This window comes from Cydia fagiglandana, chromosome Z, assembly GCF_963556715.1.
Source record: "Cydia fagiglandana chromosome Z, ilCydFagi1.1, whole genome shotgun sequence".
In the NCBI taxonomy this organism is placed as follows: domain Eukaryota; kingdom Metazoa; phylum Arthropoda; class Insecta; order Lepidoptera; family Tortricidae; genus Cydia; species Cydia fagiglandana.
In genome coordinates this window covers 10,093,771-10,117,040 of record NC_085959.1, presented here as the reverse complement: position 1 = coordinate 10,117,040, position 23,270 = coordinate 10,093,771, and the positions used below count along the sequence as shown (strand labels likewise).

The window sequence follows — 23,270 nt, the reverse complement described above, 5'->3', positions numbered from 1 at the left end:
GCTTTCGCTTCGACAACGAAAACCATTATGTCTCTCTATCACACTTCCATATTAGTGCGACAGTGACAGTTGCGTTTCGATCGCTACGGAGCGTAAGCGATTGGCATCTTGGCTACGCGGCCTGTACGCAGGTAGACTACGCAAGCTACGCAAGTACGCAGTCATTTATCTCCAAGCTGTTTGAGACAATGGAGATGGAGAAAAGTGACTACATTTCATTTTTACCTGTCATTAATGTCAGAAAACTCAGCTGTCAGATATAAAATACACATCGTTGCCTTGTAAATTGTAAACTAATTTTATTTTGAAATTGAAAGAAATAACTAAGATATAGCTCGTCGTCAAAGTCAATATCACAACATGTCTATTTCCATGATTGCACTAGTCATATTGTTTTTCGGAGGAACGATATATTGCGAAGAGGTACAAATTGAATTTTCGGAAGGTAAATAGTAACAAATCAATATTTAATTTAGTATGTTATCCTAATTTAACATGTGTGGGGCATGTGAAGGTACGTTACCCTATAGGTCCTTTATAAATGCTCAATAAAAACTGAATAACTAAGTGCGATTCATAAAACTATTTGACCCTGAATGGATGCACTTATACTCGCCAGTTAAATAAGGATGTGCAGTTTGAAATAATCGTTTGAAGAGAGGACATGTTCTAGGTCATTATAATAAATAAATAAATATTAGGGGACATCTTACTATTAAGCAAAGCTTGTATTATGGGTGCTAGCTGACAATATACATACTTATATACATGACATCCACGACTCAGGAAAAAATATTACATCACACAAATAAATGTTTTCACGAAGATTCGAACCCAGGACCACCAGCATCACAGGCAGGGTCACTATCCACTAGGCCAGACCGGTTGTCATTATAATAGTTTAATTTAAGAAATAACAGAGAATCAAATGCAGCTATGAATAATATTATTTTACATATAATGAATTTCGATATAATGTAATTTCTCTGTTCTGCCAGGTTTTGAGGAATTTATTAGTATCTTTATTTATTTTTCTTCTTAAGTTAGGTTGTTTATAACATGAATATATAAATTTATTAGTTATTATTATGTTTCTGCAATTATTTTACAGATGATTTCAAGTGTACTCTGCCTGATGTGAAAAGTGAAGATGACAAACTAAATGTAACAAGGTTCAGATCTGACTTCTCCAAAATATCTGAGGTATGACACATTCAAACTGTTTCACTACCTGCTAAAATTGCTAAATTAAGTTACAGTTTTATTGTGCAGTCAACGTTAAAGCTATGTTTTCACCTTTTTGCTTTATTACAAAGGAGTAAGGTGCAAAAAGGTAAACATATTTTTGTCATTGACTGTACCTACTTACTATTACCAATTCCGCATTACAAATTGTTTTTGTGTTTAAGTTAAATGTTAGGTCATCATAACACATTCGTGAACGGTAAGTGATCATGTCATAAGTGGTGTGTTATACGCCAAACGCAACTAAAAAGTAATATGTAAATGTGTTAACATTTAACATTATTATTTACAAAAACAAATGAATTATGGTTAACAACAATATGTCAAATTACATTCTGAAATACTTTTTAGGTTAAATTTCCAGGTGTGATAGGTCCTCTGAATGAGAGACTAATTTGTAAGATCAAGTGCATTGATGGCAACTGGGTTGGTCCGCTCTGCTCCACCACACCAGGTTGAATATTATCTTATAGTGCATGAATCATTGTTACATTAATAATTATCTTTGTCTTATTTTTTATTCTACAATTTAATTACAATTGTTACATTATCTATGAAAAGGGACCTTATTGTCGATGGCGCTTACGCCATTATTAACGATGCTCCGTCATAAATACAATGTCGCGCTACGCTGTGCGGCGTAAGCGCCATCGACAATAAGGTCCCTTTTCATAGATAATGCCCCAATTAGAGTTTCTCTCAACCAGTAACACTTTATTAGGGATTAATATTGCACTTACTACCAATAAAGTGTTATTTATCCTCTAGCCGCCAAGAGACCTATAAAAAGGCCTTCCATTCCACTGTATATCTGAATTTTATTCGGTCAAATCTAAATTGCCTGTCTTAGTAAGTTTTGATTTGAGGACGGCTAAAGGTTATAATCATGGAATCATGAAATATATTCAACCATACGCTGTCGCGACCTTAGTAGCCTTAATTCAACTTACTTTACTTTTACAGATGGACGGTTTCAGCCGATCCTCCGTGAATGTGTCTACCGCAATAACCACCCCTTGCTGGCCATTTCTTTCAGAAACTCCACCATTGAGGTAACTTTTACTTTATTATAAAAAAAATCTTTTTATGTCATCATCACCCATGAAGTAAAAAACAAACAAATAAATGTAATTATTTCTCATAAACGTTCTAACTTACTAATTTTCAGACAAAAAGTTTCCAAAATTGTGATACAATTGACATGTAAAGTTTTTGCAACTTTTGCAATCTTAAATATTATTATGAAATAAACCAAATTAAGTATCTACTTTGCAAATTGCACATTCAAGCCGACAACATATTATATGTTGGACCCCTGGAAATACTGTATTAGTTATTAGGCATGTTCCATTGGTAACATAAATTTCTATATTCTACTATCCTGTTTTTTGTGCAATAAACTTTTTTTTTTAAATATGTATAATATATTGTACAGAAGGTAATGCAGTTCCCCCACGGCGCCACTGTGGTAGCGCGGTGCCGCAACTTCGGGCTGTACAAGATGAAGGGGGACGGCGTGCTGCGCTGCGAGAACGGCGACTGGGCGCCGCGCTTCCCCGAGTGCGTGCCCACAACGCTCATCACCAACTTCACAAGTGTGTACAGTTTCATAATCATATCATAATAGCCTTTATTGCCAAAAACTAAAACGGTATTATATATATAAACAAGTTAACTTATAAACTAGCATATTTGATTGTCCGCATTAGTGGTCGGCGTGTCTTGTGACGCATAGGCCTCTCCCAGCTGTTTCCATTCCTTTCTATTAGCGTATTCTACTTTTGTTTTTGTTCTTAATTCTTCTGCTTTTCAGTTCTATTTGTTTCATTTTTTATTTTATTTTTATTTTTATTTTTTAATGTTTCAGTGTTGGAGCTATTTCTTATTGTTTCAGTGTTGGAGCTATCTCTTATAGGAGCTGGAAGGGATTGGTCCTAACCCCCACGGGGACCAGCCGGATTGGGGGTTTATTGTGGATTTTCTTTGTCTGGTTAATAATTTTTCCTTTGTGTGTTGTGTCTTCCGGTTTCCGATGTGTGTCTTTACAGGTTTTGTGGCTGCGCTTCTTCTCGTGGGATCTTTCTGTTTGCCATAGCGTCAAAAGGGGTAGTTTTTGATTGTTTAGCTGGCTGCTTGATTCGTTCTTGTGTACAGTTTATTTTTATTTATTCACTTACTGCCTAAGGCTGGTTTTAGTGTGCGGATCGTTCCGCACCGGAGCAATACGTATTAAGTTCAGGTATGGTTCAGGGAGCGTTTACAAAATGTCAAAGTGGTTGAGCACCCCCTTGTAGTTGAGATAAAGTTACAAAACTTGGTGTATATTATCAGCATAATAAGTGTAACCAAATAAGGGGTCCCGCTGCTTCTAGCTATGTAGTACGTAAAGTAGGACGGCCTGTATGCATTAGTAAGACATTTTTGCCTTGTTGCCCCAAATAGATTTTTTTACAAAAAATACATTTTATGCAATAATATATTCTGCTTTAAATAACTAAAAATTGAGGTTGTCGCTATCTCTGAAATATTAAAAAAAAGGTTAAAAAAATAAAAATAAAAATTTCAGCATTTACAAACAAGTAAGAAGCATGATTTTTTTTTGAAAATTAATTACTATTAAGTGCATGTAACATCCAAAATTCAAAACAATCGAACCACTAGTTTAGCTACAATTTCGATTTCCGAAAGTCGCCTAGGTTTATTCAATCGTAATATTACTAAACAATTATGTTGTCTTTCATGTACCCAGGAAAACCCTGACTGTTTGAGTTCCGAGTTGTTTAATTGTATTAAAAAGGAATTTGATGCCTGTTTCATTCAGAAAAAGGTGCAAGGCAAGGCTAAGACTAAATTTAGCGACTGGGCTACACCGGATATTCACGAGAAAAGACGCCGGCTCTACGTCTTATATGATTTAAAGGCAATTGATAAAAGACCGGAATTTCTGGAGTACGTCAAAAATTATTCTAAATCTTTTAAAATGTTGTGTGTCGCCGCTAAAGCCGATTATTTGTCGAAAAAGATCCTAAATTCCAGCGATAAAGTCAAAACTGTATGGCAAGTTATCAGTAATGAAACTGGAAAACGTAAACTGAAGGATCCGCACTACAACCTACGAATTGCTGACACTTTAGTAAGTTCCGACCGTGAAGTGGCAGATCATTTTGAGCGGTTTTTCTCGAATATCCCGGTAGAAACAACAAGATCCCTTAATTCATCGCCAGACGTCGCTGAAGAAATTTTGAAGACAAATGTGGCAGAATCAGTGAACGCATATATTTAGTATGGAAACCGCCTTTAGGAACATTACCGTTCAAATTCTCGGGCCAAATTAGCACACATACAAAATTACGCCTACATTTAAATAAGACGACGCGTTTACAGAGCCTGTAATCAAAGCTGGTAAACAAAATAATAGCCATCTTTATTACACTAATGGTACATAGCTAAGTGTAGATGAAATGCATATAATGTCAATAACTACCAATCAGCGACATTAATCCGCTAATAACCTTTTTGCTGTACGTACTGGCCGCTGAGAGTTTGCGGTTCATATTTGATTAGAATATGACTTGGACAGGGATAGGTTTATGCCATACATTGAAGAACCAGTCAAATAATTCACGTATAATAATTTAATGCAGATTAAAAGATAACTAGTTCAAATGTTGTTATGAAATGACAGACTAACTCAACATAAGTAAATATATCATTGTTGTATAAATGTATTCCGCTATAATAAGTATTTTGTATATTTTATTATCAATTTGTATGGCAGTGCGAAGTCACGTTCAGGTATAGTCTGTCCGTTTTTCTAACATCAAGTACGCCATTGTAAATGTATGGTAAACTTGATCTTAGAATTCGGACTGGCTATACAGCCTGCAAAATTTACATGGGTACACGAATCGGGTCAAAAATATTTGAATAGGCGGAGTCACAATAAATCCCCACTTTCAGTTCCAATGGAAATATTTTATATAGCTGGTCAAGCAAGTTTGTCAGTAGAAAAAGGTGCAAAATTAAAATTTTGTTTGGGACAACGCCCGTTCGCGCGCTTACATTTTCTAAATTTGCCGCTCTTTTCTACTGACGGAAATGGCTTGAGAGAGAACCTACATATATGTGACGGTAGAGGGTGGATTCGAATGATCAACATTTTCAGATAATGTGTGTATTTGTTAAATTAATTCAGTGGAAGTGTATCTACATATAGGAGACCGGGTATGATTATCTCACGAGTTATATCTCATGAATAGAACATATTCTAGATATCTTTCCAGGCCTCCACTTAATTTCATGTCTCTCTAATTGGACAGCTTTTTTCCATAGTTCTCTGCGAATGGCATCTTGTGGGAATCTGAATGGAAAGTAATGTAAAATGATAATATCAAATTTGATTATTAATTTGAAATAATTAGGTAGTTTTTTTACAGCTCCATCTCATGAAATAAAAAAGGAAAATACAAATCTGTAAGAAAGAATTCATTACTACATTTATAATTATATAGAAAATACCTAAACCAAGCACAAGTTAATAAAATGGTCTACTTCATTTGGCATAACACCATCCCTATTATCCTCGCAATTTAAAAAGTCGTATGTTGTTATGAAAGTCGTATGCAGTTGTTACGTTTTAGCTTAGCACGGTAGTATTGAAAACAAATAGTCATGTTTATTCCAAATTTTACTGAAGTTATCTGTTTACTACAAGTGAAAAGTGATTCCACTATCCTTGGTATAAACTAAAATAACTTCTTCACCACTTCACGACACATGAAGACATTTTTAATAACAAAAAAACGTTGTTTTTATAAATCAATTTAGCCATCCGTCACTGACTGTCATCTCGGACGAACTGAAGTTGCGAATCGAATAGTTTGTAAGCACCGCCTACAATCGAATAGTTTACGTTGGGTCATAAATGAGCGGACAGAATACTTCCATGTATATCAGTTCGCTGGGCAGAATGTACAGAAATCCTCAAATTTTCGTACGTCTCATCGAATATAGTTCTTAAGACTTTTAGGTCTTTAAATTTAAAGAAAACAGAAGATCTTTGGGGCCTGTCTGTCATAGTATTAGATTCCATCATTGAGTCAATTACACCATACTTAGCTGAGATTTTCAACAGATGCATTGATGCTGGAATTTTTCCAGATATTATGAAACATAGCAAAATTATCCCTCTGTTTAAATCAGGAACGAGAACAGATCCCACGAACTTTAGACCGATTTCAATACTACCGGCATTAAGCAAAGTGTTCGAGAAACTTATTCTGAATCAACTATTGTCACATTTCAACAGAAACAAACTGCTTGATAGCAATCAATTTGGTTTCACCAAAGGTCGATCGACTACTGACGCCGGTGCGGTACTTCTAAAACACATCTTTGATGCTTGGGAAAAAGCTCAAGATGCTGTTGGAATTTTCTGTGATCTGTCAAAGGCATTTGATTGCGTTGATCACGAAAATTTAAAGAGAAAATTAAGCCGCTATGGGATAAAAGCTAGTGCCCTTGACCTGGTCTCATCGTACCTTTCGGATAGAACTCAGCGAGTAGTTATTAATGGAACTCAATCGGCGGGGTCCCCGGTAGCCCTCGGAGTGCCTCAAGGTTCAATTCTTGGTCCCTTCCTGTTTTTGGTATACATTAATGACTTACCAAAAGTTGTGCAAGATAGACATGATATAGTGTTATTTGCAGATGACACTTCCCTTATATTTAAAGTGGACAGAAAGGAAAATAGCTTCGAGAGCATTAATGACGCGCTATCTACCATTGTAAACTGGTTTACGGCAAACAATTTGCTTTTGAACGCCAAGAAAACCAAATGCATCAAGTTTACGCTACCTAACGTCAAGCAGGTAAATAACAGCAAGATTAAAATAAAAGGTGATACGCTGGAATTTGAGGACCGAACTGTTTTCCTGGGAGTCACTCTAGACTCCAAACTGCAATGGCATGCACATATAGGCACTCTAGCCGGAAAACTTAGTTCAGCAGCCTATGCAGTGAGGAGAATCAAACAGCTGACAAACGTAGAGACGGCCAGGCTGGTATACTTTAGTTACTTCCATAGTGTTATGTCTTATGGAATTCTGTTGTGGGGAAAAGCGGCAGATATTCAGACAATATTTGTGCTGCAAAAACGAGCTGTACGTTCCATCTATGGACTGGGCGCTCGAGTATCCCTAAGAGAGAAATTCAAAGAAGTTAACATTCTTACCGTTGCATCTCAATACATACTAGAGAATATTATGTATGTTCGGAAAAACATCCACGAATTCAAGGTTAACAGTGATATCCATAACTATAACACTAGAAACAAACATAAACTTACTGTGCCCGCCCACCGCCTCCGTAAGGTTAGTACGTCTTTCGTCGGGAACTGTACACGTTTTTATAACAAAGTCCCCACTGATGTAGTGAATTTACCACTTCACAAATTTAAGTCGCACATTAAGCACTCCTTGTTACGTAAGGCGTACTACACTGTAAATGATTTTATAAACGATAGAGATGCTTTTAAGCCGGTAGCTTGATTTCATTAGTATAATAAGAATTAAATAAATATTGTTTTTTTTTTACATTGTGAATTAATATGCTAGTGTCCAGTAGAATTGACACATGAGACAATGATGTTCTCGCTTGATTATATTGTTTAATTTAATTTTAGTTTTGGACACTTGGAGACCTTATACATCTCTAAGTACATATTTATTTATTTGATTATTATTTTTGATTGTACATACTTACCTATATTTTTAATGTTTCTGACACTTAGAGACCTTTACATCTCTAAGTCAACTTAGGCTAGTAATTATGTGAAGCTATATTACTGTCTTTTTATGTAACATATGAGCACAAAATGCCGTGTCTTACAGCTACATGTTATTACTATTTTAATATTAATGTAGGCCGGTAGCTTGAACATGTCATGCTCGCTTAAAAGTCTTTGCTTACGGTGGCGTTGTTGATCGGGTCGCCACTTTCCCGAATGAAGGTTGAGGGAGGCGATGGCTGAGATACGCGTCATACTCGTGAACGGGTGCTGTTTGTGGAGACTGGTCTGTTAAGCTAACACGAGCTATTATACTTAGTAACTTTTATTAATTAATTACAGTGAGACGCCTCATTCTGTTCTCGTATGTTTCTTTTCTTTTAATGAATGTATTAATTATACAGGATATTGACTCTTGGAGACCCTATACATCTCTAAGGATAACTTGATAAACTATATAATCTTATAGTTCTGACACCTAGAGACATTTACACCTCTAAATATTATAGATTTTTTTTGTGTGTGTTTTTTTATCTGTATTTTGTATGTAATTCGACATTAAGAGACCATATACATCTCTTAGTAATTGTAATACGTTAGATTGAATTGTTAGTTTTATTTTATAAGATTGTTGATGTTATTATTTTTGCTTTTATGTAAATTCAATGTTGACGTGTAAAAGTGCCCTTGTGGCCTATTTGCTGAATAAATGTTGATGTTGATGATGTTGATGACAAAATAATAAAAAGGTTTAAAAAAAAATATTTGGCCATACCAAAGGGGATTCTAGGCTTGAAATTTGGTAAATGATATCTTATAATAAGACAAATAAACGCACCTAAGAATGACACTTCAGCCAGGGGCAGTTTCACTATAGGATTGCGGCCAAACCCTTTACCGTGTAATGATTGTAAACAGGTGACGCGCCCCCAACGATCCTCCACACGGTCGTCAGCGGCTCAGCGGTGGTGTCCGTGGCCGGCGAGTTGTTCGTGTACCCGGAGAGCTCGCTGCGGCTCGACTGCGTGTCCAAGCGGGCGCTTGGCGATCCCGAGTGGGGCTGGACGCAGGCGCTGGGCCAGCACACACAAGGTGCGCGCTTATATCGTACTATGAACCCGCACAATCGGTAACGACATAAGGCGAGCTTTGCAGGGTCTAACTACTTTGAGGCCAAAATCGGAAACTTAAACTTGATATTTGTAATTTGTAAACAGGGCATGTGCTGCTCCCAGCAGTTCAAGCATGCTTCGAATCAAAAACCATGCGAATGAAAGGTTGACATTGTCCATTCATGCCGCTCCCCGGGACCTTTGTCTGTTACGTTACGCACCTATGCATACTGCGTCAGCGTTGCCTTTTTACAGTTTTCTCGCACATTCCTTCGCGCTCTTAAAGCGAGCCATTGTTAGGGTTCCGTACCCCAAGGGTAAAAAGCCCTTTAAACCCTATTACTACTAAGACTCCACTGCCCGTCTGTCTGTCACCAGGCTGTATCTCATAAACCGTGATAGGACAGGTGAAATTTTCACAAATGATGTATTTCTTGCCGCTTTAACAACATTAACAACAAATATTAAAAAGTACGGAACTCTCGTTGGGCGAGTCCCACTCGCACTTGTCCAGTTTTATTATTATTACAAGCTTTTATTTTAGTTTCACCTGTCCCGTGGTCTGTCGTTCTGTAATCAAATCTTGCAAGTTAAATTTGATCCACTTCCCGGTTTCCGATTGAGCTGAAATTTTGCGTGCATGTATAAATCAGATGACAATGCAATATTATGGTACCATCGATCTGATCTGATGAGTCAGAAGGTGGCAATAGAAAAGCTTGTAGCAAAAATGAAATTTATGCCAAAAACTGAATTTTACAATATCGTTCGAAACACTTATAGCTTCGCATTCGCTACATGTGAATGTACCTCTACTATGTGGTATTGTTGGCAGGCTGGTCGGAGGAGGAGGGCGAGCGGGAGACGCACTGGCGGCTGACGCTGACCAAGATGTCGGCGCGCCACAGCGACCAGTACATCTGCACTTCGCCCGCCGGACACACCAACACCGTGCAGATTAAAGTTGTTAGTGAGTTTGCTCGATTAACATGTTACTTCTCATGGAATATTTGGGTTCATTAACTTTTTGTTGACACCCTTTTTGAACCATTGTATGTGCCGATGTCAAATAAAAATAAAAACTTTCATATCACTACACCTTATAAAACCAAGTCCCCCGCCGCGTCTGTCCGTATGTACGTTCGCGATAAACTTAAAAACTACTCAACGGAACGGAACAATTACCTATATCGATTTTATGTCGATTCAATTTGTTTTTTTTTTAATGGTGGAGCCATGAGGTACGCGTAGTTATATAGCCATTAGTATTAATAGGATTACCTTTCTACCACGTGTTGTAATGTTTTTCCAGGCGTGATATGCCCATCGTTGAAGATCGCATCGCCGCGCGTGCGACAATTCGCTCAAGGAACGAGACTTGGGCATACGGTGCATTTCAGTTGCCAGCCGGGCTTCCATCTCAACGGGTCGGCTGTCCTCATCTGCGGGGCGGACGGTATAAACATGCCTGCGCTTTAAGCGATATTTATTCCATAAAAAAACGTGCTGCCTTTGCCTTGTTTACACAACGAAGTTTATTGGTCAGCTATTTACTTTTGGGTTCAAAACTGCCAATTGGTTGCTGTAAGTTGTACTTAACTTGTAGCTTCTTAAATTACAGGTTTTTGATAATTCTATTTTGTTTCGTGATACAAAACCCAACTAGAAATAAACAACTTCCTAATTTCCAGGTAATTGGTCATCCCTACCCCCAACGTGCGTCGAAACCTTCTGCCCTATGCTCAACACCCTCGGGCCTCACCTGAGCGTCGTCGAGTACAACTCGTCGTACGGTGGCCGGGCCGTGTTCCAGTGTGCATGGGGGTACAGGCTAGTAGGGCCCCCGGGCCTCGAGTGCGAGCAGGACGGCGTGTGGAGCGGCGACACCCCGCGCTGCACGCGTGAGTGGGACAAATTTACTAGAGTACAACTCGGCTTACGGCGGGCGGGCCTTGTTCTAATGCCGTCGTAGCTTTATTTGACATTTATAAGCGCATTGTAATAAACCGACTTGAATAAATAAACTATTTATTACTGTACTACAATTTACTACATACCATCGCATCTACGTAGGGGCCCACAGATTACTAGTCCGCCGGACGATATCGGCCTGTGAGTTAGAAGCAAAATTTGACAGCTCCGAACAACTGACAGACTGATATCCGGCGAACTGGTAATCTGTGGGCCCCTTTAGGCCTGGGAGGGTTACTGATGTCAACTAATCTGTTACCAACTGCTTTAATTTTTTTTTCAGCTATATACTGCCCAGACCCGATAGTGCCAGCGAACGGTCGTCTTCTCACACAGTCCTCCTCAAAACACGGAAAGTACCCAGTCGGCGATCTCGTCATATATGCGTGCGAGGAGCAGTTCCAAATGGTCGGGGAATCCTCCATAGTGTGTACGGAGAATGGGTTCTGGTCGCACCCCCCGCCGTTCTGTCTGCAGCCCTCAGAGATCAGGAAGGCGGATACTATTTATATTGAGAACACTACGCTCGTGCATGTTGAGGAGTAAGATGTGTTGTGTGCAGTTATTATGTACAGTAGGCGCTCGGTATTCCGTCCCGACGCTAGTCAATCCGGCACGCCCATTTCCGGCATTTAGCGACTCAGGTGAGCCGCTCTAAAATCCAGCAGTTTACACATTACTATAATATTAAGAGAAATAATAGGTAATAGACCTGGAATCGGAGAGTATTGTTGTTACGTGTAATTTTTTTTTCGAAGCGGGAAAGCTAAAATGCCAAATATTACTTACTAAAAAATTTTATCAGATCAAATAATCCACTCTATATCTTTATACGGGTGTTTAGTGTTTACCTCTCGCATCGGCGCCATGGCCTTGATTGCTTAGCGTCAGGGTACCCGCTTCATAATTATCACGTGGCGTATCATAGTTGCGTAAATATCACCAAGGGGGAGGGGGGTTGAAAATAGGCCAAATACGATCACATGATTTCTGGACGGCCCCTAAGGGGGAGCATTCACCCGGATTACCGAGCGTTTACTGTAGTTGTAGGGGTGCAATGGTGCTGAAGTAAAATAATTTTGTGTAGGTAAGGCCCATTTGCACCATTTCACTAACCCGCGGTTAACCGGTTAAACCTGGAGTTGTCATGGTTACCAGTACAATTTGACAGTAAGTTAACGGTTTAACCGCTTAACTGCGTATTAGTGGGATGGTGCAAGTGGGCCTAAGTATCTTAAACTTGTTGGGGGGTATTTTGTAGTATAGTGTGAACAGGATGAGCGGCAGAGATGTGTGTAATGTGACTAACGTGTATGTGTATTAAATTAAGTGTGTGTATATGGATCCGTGGATAGTGTACATTGTCATGTTCTCATTTTACTATGTACCATTTATGGCGGGGTAGCGGTCGACACTAATAAAGTGAAAAAAAATTTTACATTAAAATTAATTAAGTTAATTGATGAACCAAGAATAAACTTTTATTATTCTATTAAGTAAACTTTTATTAAGTGAACAAAAATGAAGTGGTAAATATTTAGATTAACTCCTATCCATGTTTCACGGTAGGATAGTTCCTTTTACTTTAGCACTGTTGTATCTCTACTCTCTGATAGATCTTAGTCAAATAAGCCAAAGATGTACTTATTCCTGTTTAAGTGCTATGTTGTTGATTGTATTAGTTGTAGTTGTTGGTCATGTTATTATTTATTCATTAAAATTATGTGTTATGAAATTTACTTCCGTTTGACTTTAGTTAGAATAGCCCCCCCCCCCCCCCACATCTGGCGTCTTTCGAGCGTCGGCGTCTACAATTCTATGTCCGCTGCTCGACGCAACGTCGACGCAACTGCGCAGCGACGTCATTTTCCATAGCGCTGACCAGACGCCGACAGACGCCGACGCTCGAAAGACGCTAGATGTGGGGGGGGGGGGCTAACATCTTCCAAACCTACATAAAATATTATTTTAATTTGAAATCGTATAAAAGGCCTGTGGTGTTCGCAGTTATCATTGAGATAAAGCATCGGTCAGTCACTTCCTGACATCACTGAATAGTAATAGGCGGACGCTTATAGTCTCATAGCTTGACTAAGGGCCAGTTGCACCAACCACAATTAACCTGGTCAATGTCAACCGTAAGATGTTAGTTACGATCCACAATCTACTTAATTATAATAAAACTTATTTGGCTCTCCCACTCCCATAGATGATACTACGACGAAGCACAATTCCAGTTTCAAGACAAAATTTCCCCGTGAGATAGAACTGAAGGGAATGGTAAGTAAATAAATACATATTGATATAGAGGCAGCAATATTTATTATCGAGTAAAGGCACAAATTTAATTGAATAACGCACATCCATAGGTACTGTTTTGACATTTTGTTATCCTTTAGGTATTATCTATAGTAGTAATAGTTATTAGGAACGCAGTTATATATCTGCTAAGTCAGGTCATTTAGTATAGATAGATGAGGAATGAGATCATTTAAAAGTATCGGGCAATGTAACGATAAAAGATATTCTTCACAAAATTATAATGTAGAGACAAAATTATACCACCATAATGGAAATATTGAACTTGAATGTAATGTATAAGTAGTATGTAGAATCGTCCACCTGCAAGCTACATCTATAGTACATATATAACTACCTACCTCTTGTGTAAACGTTACCCACCAAAAATGAAACTTTGTCGTCACGCCTATAGTTTGTCGTGACTGGAATGAAAAGATATACCTACGTCAGAAAAGTTGAGATAGGTAGGTATCAAAAAAAGTAGTACAACATAAGCCAAAGACAGTCAATATCTGTTCTACATAAAAATTGCCGTAAAATGATTGGCAAAAGATCAAAGGGCGAAAATATGATAGTCTGTGCGGCAAAGAGAAGAGTCGTGGAATGTAAGGGAGCCCATACATTACACGACTCCTCTCTTTCCGCAGCACAGACTAGCTTTTATTCTAGACGTACTTTACAAAGGTTCTCATTTATTATTTCTACAACAGATGACAAAGCTACACTAAAGAGCAATGAAAATCTGTCACATTGTATAAAATATTTCCACAGGGTGAACTAGCTGAATTCATTGCGCTGTTGCAGTCTAATAATATTATCTAATATGGCGAAAGTTAACAATATAAACTATTTATAATCATATACATAATGCATACGGTAGTTTTGCATATATCATATTTTAATTAAGTATATAAATATAACGAGATAACGTACGGTTATAAGCAGAAATTTTGACACATTTTTGCACTAAGTACCTAAGTATTCTTAATCCTAGAGTAAATGTAATCAGAAAATCTTCGATCGGGCAACACCAAAAGTAGATCATTATAGTAAACATATCTCTTGTAATAGATTATGGTTTTAATAATGCTGCAGTATTTAAATAATCTAGCCACAACACTTCACAACAGATACCAAGTTGCTTCTACAAAGTAACTTTATGTCTAGAAAAATAAGTTAAGGAATATACATAACTATCTAGTAAAGTAACACAATAGTGCACAATACAAAATCTAAAATCGCCAATTTTATTCTAGATGGGCTATCAATTAAATTATAATTTAATAACATACACTCGAACATTTCTAATATACCAAAATAAAATGAGGTTATCAGTGAATTGCAAAAAAAATTACGTAATTAACCGCAGTTAAGAAGCTGTGAAGGTCTTGTGAAGTCTTAACTTAATTGATTCATTTGTGTTACGAAAATTAACTATCCTATGTGAATTGTATTGTATTTATTTACTTAATTCGTACACATATAAGTCTTTAGCATACGCTAACACGTTTTCATGCATCTAACTTAAATAGAAATGGCTGTCGTAACACAATGGAATCAATTAACTTTAGACTAACAGTTACAATGTCCAATTTTTTTGCAATTCACTCTTATGCTGCCAAAATGCGTGTACTTATGCACTTACTGACGTTTAATAAAACAAAAGCAGGCGGGTATTAAGTTTTAGGAGAATGTGAAATTCATTTTGGCGTGTACCCAAGGAGTTCAAGGCATTTTAAATGTTAACATCGTACCGTACAGTCAGCTTCTAATAGATAGTGACGGGTCACATCACATGTATATTTAAATTGCGACAAGAGGTGTGTTACGATATATTTGGCCACGTTAGCGGTCACACACTGATGCTGACTGTACCTACTTAAGCCACATCTAGAACAATATAAACATAGAAACATATAAAAATACAAAACCTAAGAATTAAGGAAGGCATAAGAACATAAAGTACCTTACAACTGTAACATTCTATACGAAACGCAAATTAATGTTGCTGAGAAAAGATATATAAAAAACTATCTAGACTAGGTACTACAATTTATACATTCATATTCAACAATCAGTTAAAATATTATCATTTTTAGGTATTCATTTTCCTGGAACATATATTTAATGTCAGTTTGGGTAAGCTCTTTAACGCTGTGGAATTCGTTTATCGATGTAGATAAGGAAAGTGCTTGAAACAGAAATGCTTTTGACCCCTGTCCTTCAGAACAAATTATCGACTTGAATGCCTAGTTCAATACGTTTATCAATATAGAATTTATAACAAGATATATAAAATATATACCACATTACATCTTAGCAGATTTATACACGGTGGCCAAAAAATAAGATTGCCAGGGAGGTTTTGGGATTATACTGAGCAACATTTACAATGGGAGAAAAAAAATTTACCCACCCATAGAAAATGGACCGGCCAAAATTTATGAAACAGCCAAAATTTTTTTCACGTTTTCGGTGTTGGTCCCATAGTAAAAGATGCTCAGTATAATCCCAAAACCTCCCTGGTAACGAGAATACACTTATTTTTTGGCCACCCTGTATAATGCAAATAAATATATTCGACTGAATTTTGGCAACCTCTTTTAAACAACCTGGATAAAAATATAATGTAACAACCATGTAAGTAACGTAAGTTTGTCAATGCATACCAAAACTTCCTAACGCCTCACCTAACCGCCGCCATACAATCCAAATTACACTCTCATTTTAAAACGACTTGCTGAAATGACATGAAACTTAAAATATCTATGTCCCGTTCTAGTTTGCGTTGCTAGTAATTGTAATACAAAGAAAATAGAGCGAGTTAACTCTTTACATAAAAAAACTTCCAACACGAACTTTTTTTTACGTGTAGGTATTAAATTAAAAACCAGGCATATAGATAGTCAATATCTGAGAGACCAAGCTTCGCTCGGAAAACATAAATACTCAAAAACGCGAGTTTTCCCAGGGGTAAGACCTAGCTAGATAGATTTTTCGCCCCCGAAAACCCCCATATAGCAAATTTAATCGAAATCGTTAGAGCTGTTTCCGAGATCCTCGAAATCATCATCATCATCATCATCTCAGCCTATATACCGTCCCACTGCTGGGCACAGGCCTCCTCTCGAGCGCGAGAGGGCTTGGGCTATAGTCCCCACGCTAGCCCAATGCGGATTGGGGACTTCACATATACCTTTGAATTTCTTCGCAGATGTATGCAGGTTTCCTCACGATGTTTTCCTTCACCGAAAAGCGACTGGTAAATATCAAATGATATTTCGTACATAAGTTCCGAAAAACTCATTGGTACGAGCCGGGGTTTGAACCCGCGACCTCCGGATTGCAAGTCGCACGCTCTTACCGCTAGGCCACCAGCGCTCCTCAAATATGATCCTCGAAATATAATATACAAATAAACAAGAATTGTTTAAAGTATAAGATACAATTTAGAATTGCTCGTTTAAAGGAATTAGATATGTTACTTGAATGTTCTTAGTGTAAAAATAAGAGCGTAACTTCAATTGTATGGGAGCGTGTTTTTGGCGGAGGGTTTATTTTCCCACAAAAACGTTAGTTCCGTTAACATAAATGCATGTTCGGTTTCCATTTTGAATGTAGATGCAAGTTTGATATGCATTGCATTGCAGGCGATGCATACGAGATTGCTTGAAAATACAGTCGACTTTATTGTACGCTAATCAGTCTTACATTAGGCACCGAATATTCTAATAAGCACACGAGAAAAAACTTCCGACTTAACTTATTAATTTAAAAAAAATACCATAAGATCGTGTAAACAGACAATTAAAAAGTTTTTGTACATAACATATAGTAATGAGCAGCAGAAATGGGTACTATTTTTGTCCATTTTGGAATAAAATGTATCAATTTGTACTGTAGGTATACTTACGAAATTTCGTTACTTTATTTTATTATATACTCTGACCTCGAGACATTACATTTAGAATTTATTAATATTTATTCAGGTTTAATATACCACGTGTTGGGTTAAATACATTTTATTCCAAGGCCAACTACCCAACTTGTAATATAATGGGTACCTACATACGAGTACAATGAGGAAGTAGTCGGCAGAAAATAGCGTTTTTTTTAAATAAGTACATACATACTTATAAAAATATTCAGTACGAGTATACCTAGAAAATTGTCATTTTACTCATTTTAAAAAAGAACACACGCTCTACTACTTTACTTTCGTCTTATCTTAGGTATTTGCTATTTGCCAAACTTGAGAATAATTTCATCAAAAAGACTAACATTTTCGTTGGCTGACTGTTCTACTATATATTTGGTCACTCAAGTGACTTTTGTAATAAGAATAGAAATAGGTAGTACTTAAATACATAGTTACAAGTGGTAGTATATAAGGGACAACGTTTAACTAACCAAATTCACATGAAGTACAGTCACAAACGCATTTTACCGCGGGTGACCGTTGTAGGAATTTATGTAAAACGGTGTATTACGCGGGATATCGTATTAAACACGAACGTACCTATTTAAATTTGCCTCATGTGATTGGCAAGCAATGTCGTGACCCATCTGTAAACCTATACTAAGACATATAACTGCCCGTTCATAAATAATATAGCCTCATTAACATTGTTTACAAAGTTTTACTTATAATGAAAGACTTGACATTGAAAGTAATCTACATTACGTCAACGTCTGTAAATGCCGGGTAGTTAACGGTCAAATAAAATAATGTTCCCATATCGCTAGAACACGAGTTTAATTTGTAGCGACTTTTTAATTGATGAAAACCTCCATCACCACTGTAAATATGTTCCTACCTACTTTTTATCCGCCTATCTTTCCACATAAGTCAAAATTTAACCGAACATTCTCTTCTCACCAGTCAAAAGTCTACACCTCGACATTGGCAGAATCCGCCTTGCTAAATAGCGAGGAGGTAAAAGGTGCCCCAAATGTAGGGTCATGAAGCATTTTTTAAGAAACCGTGGTTCCACTATGGTTCACAACTTAGATGAAATTAAGATATTTATTCGTGATGTTCACAAAACACAACACTTCAAAGTCAAAGCACACGTGGGACTTTGTCATATCACTTTGTATGAGGACAGTGATAGAGTCTTATCTTTTAGTATTAATTTTAATCTATATAAAATATAATTTAAGTAGGTAATTTAAATGCAACCTAAAATGTATTGCTGTTCAAGGCACTCACGTTCACTTTGGATCATATTGGCTATGTGCATGAATATGACACCGCCACGACACGGATTACATTAGTACCTAATTCAATAGTTGACAGAGCACTACAAATGGTATTATTATTCATTCTCACGAAAATTCACAATATTATTGCTGCTGACCTGCGTTGTCATCATATTTAGATCCCCAATCCGTCTCAACACGAAATTGGCACATTCAGTTATAAGCAATACAAATGTGGTATGTTCTGGTAAAACTCTCCGTAATATTTCTCTATTTTCGCGTTAAGGTGACAGTCCATTTTCAACGACAGCTGCAATTCTGTTCATTTTACTATGGAAATTGACAATGACAGCGACGCGTTCAGTACCGGTAGTGCAGCTGCGGTTAGAAATGGAATGTTACCATTAAGGTGACAGTCTATTTCCAACGACAGCTGCATTACTGTTCATTTTACTATGGAAATTGACAATGTCAGCGACGCGTTCAGTACTAGTAGTGCAGCTGCGGTCAGAAATGGAATGTTACCATTAGGTGTATATGTAGGTAATAAATTTCAAGTCCATCTGACTACTACAAAGGGTCGTAATCGACCACCAGTTCATATTATTTACAATAATAGTAACAAATGGCACTCGGAACTAAACAAGTAAACATCCATGCCAAATGTCAAGTGCACAGATGCAATTACTATCATACATGTTCAACTCAAATTTATCTCTCAACCATTCTTAGCAAAGCTCAAATTCCAATAACAGAATAAGATTGTTGAGAAAATGATACACGTGTCACCACCAAGAATAATGGACAAGTTAAAAATATCTTTAGTACCTTTTATTAAGGTTCATTTTAAAGTGATGCAGTACGAGTACTTGAGAAAAATTGCAACCTTCAAGCTCAATGCAACAGCCAACCGCCAATTTCAATACATATGCTGAAGACATAGAGGTAGACCAAGAAAAGTCTGTAGCGATTTTGATAGCCCACACAATGCAACGTTATACATTTTAAGTTTAAAGGCGGTTGGATGTTACACGAAATTACAATGTAGGTATAATATTACTATTAGTTTGTTATCAAATGAAGAACATTGATTATGAGTTGTCAAGGAGTGATTACAATTGCGAGAATTACTATGAAGCAACTCTAATGAGCTAACATAGGACTGCATTTTGCATACAAATCAATCTTATCAAGTCTACCCTAAAAACTGTTCTAGTTCAAAATGAATTGTTTTTTATGAGTAAATTACAATTGCAATTCTTGTGCGCAAATCTAATACCATTAAATATATGTGTATACATTTTGCCACATATTTAGTTTCACAATTGTGCTCTATGATTTTTCTATAAAAGACATTTTATTCAAATTACATAATTATGACTTATGAGCTGCCATAAAATGGAAACTTACTAGTCACGAAAATTTTGTTCAACAGCAGATCAAATCACACTTAAGTAATAAATTACAGGTACTGAGACTCCTAAAGCATACATGTCATAAAAGACAAGTAAATGGTCAGTTTAAAGACATCCATTTAAACAAATAAAACATGGAGACAAAAACACTGGAATGAAATGAAAATTGAATTCCTCACATAAGTCATAAAACTGTAGATACACAACACAAAGAGTACCAAATTTTGATCACTGATCACGAAAAGCTTGCCTACTAACACTACACTATGTTCACTTACACACCTTAATAGATGTATTCCTGATCACCCAAAATGCAATGGAATAAGGTGGCATTGAAATATGATTACCATACTTTATGTGGATCGGCTCTAGTTCAGGCATAGAAGACTCAAAATACAATGGCCATCCATTTAATAAAATTGTCTTAGATTGTCTATTGTTTGATGGAGCATGAATAATATACTCATCAATAGACAAATTATCTCCATGCAAAGCAGTTCCGTTTAGAAGAAATTTCGCTTTAGCCATTTCCAAATTTACAGCAAAAATAGTCACTGCTGTTGTGTCATTGGTATATTTTCTGTTTGTACAATGAGCATACATTCGCTGGAAGCGTGAGCACTTACAGTTTACTCGTAATACCTTGTTACCAACTAGTCTCTTGTATATGACACTTACCCACCAATCGGGTAGTGGGTTAAACTGTTTATCTACTAGACTGTAGTTGCCTCCGAAGAAACTTTGTCTTACAACTGTGGTCACATTGTAGGTGGCTGCCAGGCCCAGCTTGTCTAACCATAGTGGGCTACCTGCATAAGAGTCTGACAAACCTGGGGCACCTCCACCATATGAGCTACTTGTCTCAGTCAGCCACATTGGTATGTTTTTGTACTGTGTTGTGTGGTCATGCATAGTTTTTAATTGGCTCTTTAGCAAATCAAATGTGTCCGGATTCCAGAAGTCTTCCAACTTGGCTGTTCTGCTGTTTAAATAATATTGATGCCAAGACCTAGCATTTATGTAGTCAGAGCCGTTTGAAAGGAAATCAACCATGTAGCGCAGACATTCCGGTCGGCTCTCCTGAGGTCTTGTAGTATCAGGGCCAACTAGCATAGAGTGCTTGTAGCGGTAATGATTAAGAAGCTTACGGAGGTGCTTAAAATCTTGAGCTAAGGCTTGGGGGGTGATACTTACATTAAAAACATGTTGAAAGGAATTAGGTTCATTCCCTAGCTGCCAGTCTATGTGGTGATATTTATGTTTGGAGTATTCTAGTAGTTCAATAGCGTTTTGATCGTACCAACCACTGTCGTTGCGTAGCAATACGTTTAAGGTGAACAGGAGCCTCATTTTCGTCGCTTTACAAAACTCGTTGATCTCAGTCCATTTCTTACCGGTCATTATGAAGAATGGATGGGGCTTGCCGCATAAGATATGGATTGAAGAGCAGACGGATTTGGAGTAGTTTTTGGGGCACGGTAGATCGCAAGATGTTGCAGGGATAACATCCTCTTTGCTGAATATCAGTCGGTCGGACATGGTACCGCCGAGGCGGAGCCGCGCGGGCGCCAGCGCCGCTGCCAGCTTTCTAAACCTCGGCTTTGTAAAGTCTATTGTGTCATATTTCTCGATTTCTGATGTGTCGATGCCGACGCTGAGGAACTCGTTGGAAACAACCGTTCTCACCGACTGCTCGTCAAGCGTGACGTAGCACCTCTCGTGCGCGTTCAGATTGTAGAATAGCACCAAAAGACCCACGTTGCAACATGTTACAAACACACAAACGGCAATCAAGCGTCTATTCGACAGCATTTTGGAAACTATATGAACCGATTATCAAAAATAACATGTGTTAATTTATAAACTGTCGTTTAACATTTTGGCATTTATTATTGGGATACGCGGTACTATTGTTAAGTGACTGGCTGGCGCCTGCTTGGCTACGCTGTGCCGAAAGCACCGACACCGACCCGAAGCTCCGAAAGTTTCGTTCGACAGTGGAGTGGCGCAGTGTTGGTGAGGGTGACAAATGACATGACACAACGGGGATACCAGACAAAAAAAAAATTTATAGAATAATATATAAAAAAAAAAATGTTTTATAATATTTATTTAATATTACAAAAATAAAAGAACTAATAAAATAATTAAACTAAAAATTAAAATTAAAACTAAAACTAAACTCTAACAACTATATACACATATTTACAGATAAAAAATGGGAGCTAGCTCGGCGCCGGATGGTAGGGTGGGCAAGCTGGTGAGAAGGCTGGTGGCATTGGCGCGCTGAATGGCAATGCCAATTCGTTGGGCAAGGAAGTACCCAGCCCTCTGGTCACCCGTAGCATCATTAAGATGCTTCGCCAGCTCCCTAAATATTTGGTGTGCCCCGGGTCCCCAAGGCCCGAGGGTTTCCACCCCAAACGGCTCAAACATGCAACCAGAATCAATAGCTGCATATTTGCGCCGTTTGAGGTGCTCGGCCGTTGCGGCGGCCGTCCCGGCCTTGGTCGAGGTTCCCGGGAGGTGGGACTGCGCCAGTGTGTCGACGCAAGTGGCGTCCCACACTAGACGCCGGCCCAGCCTCCAGGGAACCAAAGTCATCCCGTCGGGCCGTTTGCCGTCGTCCCTGCCGGCCTAGCCAAGGTTACAATTGCTATAGCTTCGATATCAAAAAGCATTATATCTCTCTATCACTCTTCCATATTAGTGCGACAGTGACAGTAGCGTTTCGATCGCTACAGAGCGTAAGCGATCGACATCTTGGCTACGCGGCCTGGTCAGCCCTGTGGGTTCCAGGACGGCTGGTGCTCCGGCACTGGTAAAGGCCCGGCGCAGAATGTCATTTTAATATAAAATATTATTTTTTTGTACCTATATTAAATTTAAAAAAAGACTTCTGTAAGAATTTGACGTGATTTGTTTAAATAGTAAAATAAAGTTTATGTTTTTTTAATAACTGTTTATAACTCATTATTTTTGATAAGTAGCACATTTCCGCATATTTGAATCAGTCGTGCGCGTGAGCGGGCTTTATAAACGGGTTTTATGCATTGTGTGCGTGGTACAGGTGAAGGCTCCTCTTCACGTTGGGCCAACACCAACGCCAACGAGGGACGCATTTATGCGTTAGAGGGAGCAAGTGATATTGCTATCTCATTCTACCGCATGGCTGCGTCCCTCGTTGGCGTTGGCGTTGGCACAACGTGAAGAGGAGCCTTGAGACGGTACTGGGAT

General features: G+C 37.9%; 2 protein-coding genes across 2 annotated transcripts; one reads left to right on the top strand and one right to left on the bottom strand.

Annotated features, from left to right (window-relative positions):
* The first annotated feature begins 190 nt into the window (after window positions 1-190).
* On the top strand, window positions 191-12,850 carry LOC134679462 (locomotion-related protein Hikaru genki). Its single transcript, XM_063538383.1, has 10 exons — window positions 191-445; window positions 1,112-1,203; window positions 1,597-1,699; window positions 2,209-2,297; window positions 2,681-2,840; window positions 8,951-9,124; window positions 9,980-10,114; window positions 10,457-10,600; window positions 10,836-11,045; window positions 11,399-12,850. The coding sequence occupies exons 1-10, from the start codon at window positions 361-363 to the stop codon at window positions 11,659-11,661; spliced, it is 1,455 nt and encodes a 484-aa protein (XP_063394453.1). The 5' UTR covers window positions 191-360; the 3' UTR covers window positions 11,662-12,850.
* A 580-nt stretch (window positions 12,851-13,430) lies between these two features.
* On the bottom strand, window positions 13,431-22,008 carry LOC134679327 (heparanase-like). Its single transcript, XM_063538229.1, has one exon. It carries the CDS (start codon window positions 21,843-21,845, stop codon window positions 20,304-20,306), a length of 1,542 nt encoding a protein of 513 aa, XP_063394299.1. The 5' UTR covers window positions 21,846-22,008; the 3' UTR covers window positions 13,431-20,303.
* Between the last annotated feature and the right edge of the window lie 1,262 nt (window positions 22,009-23,270).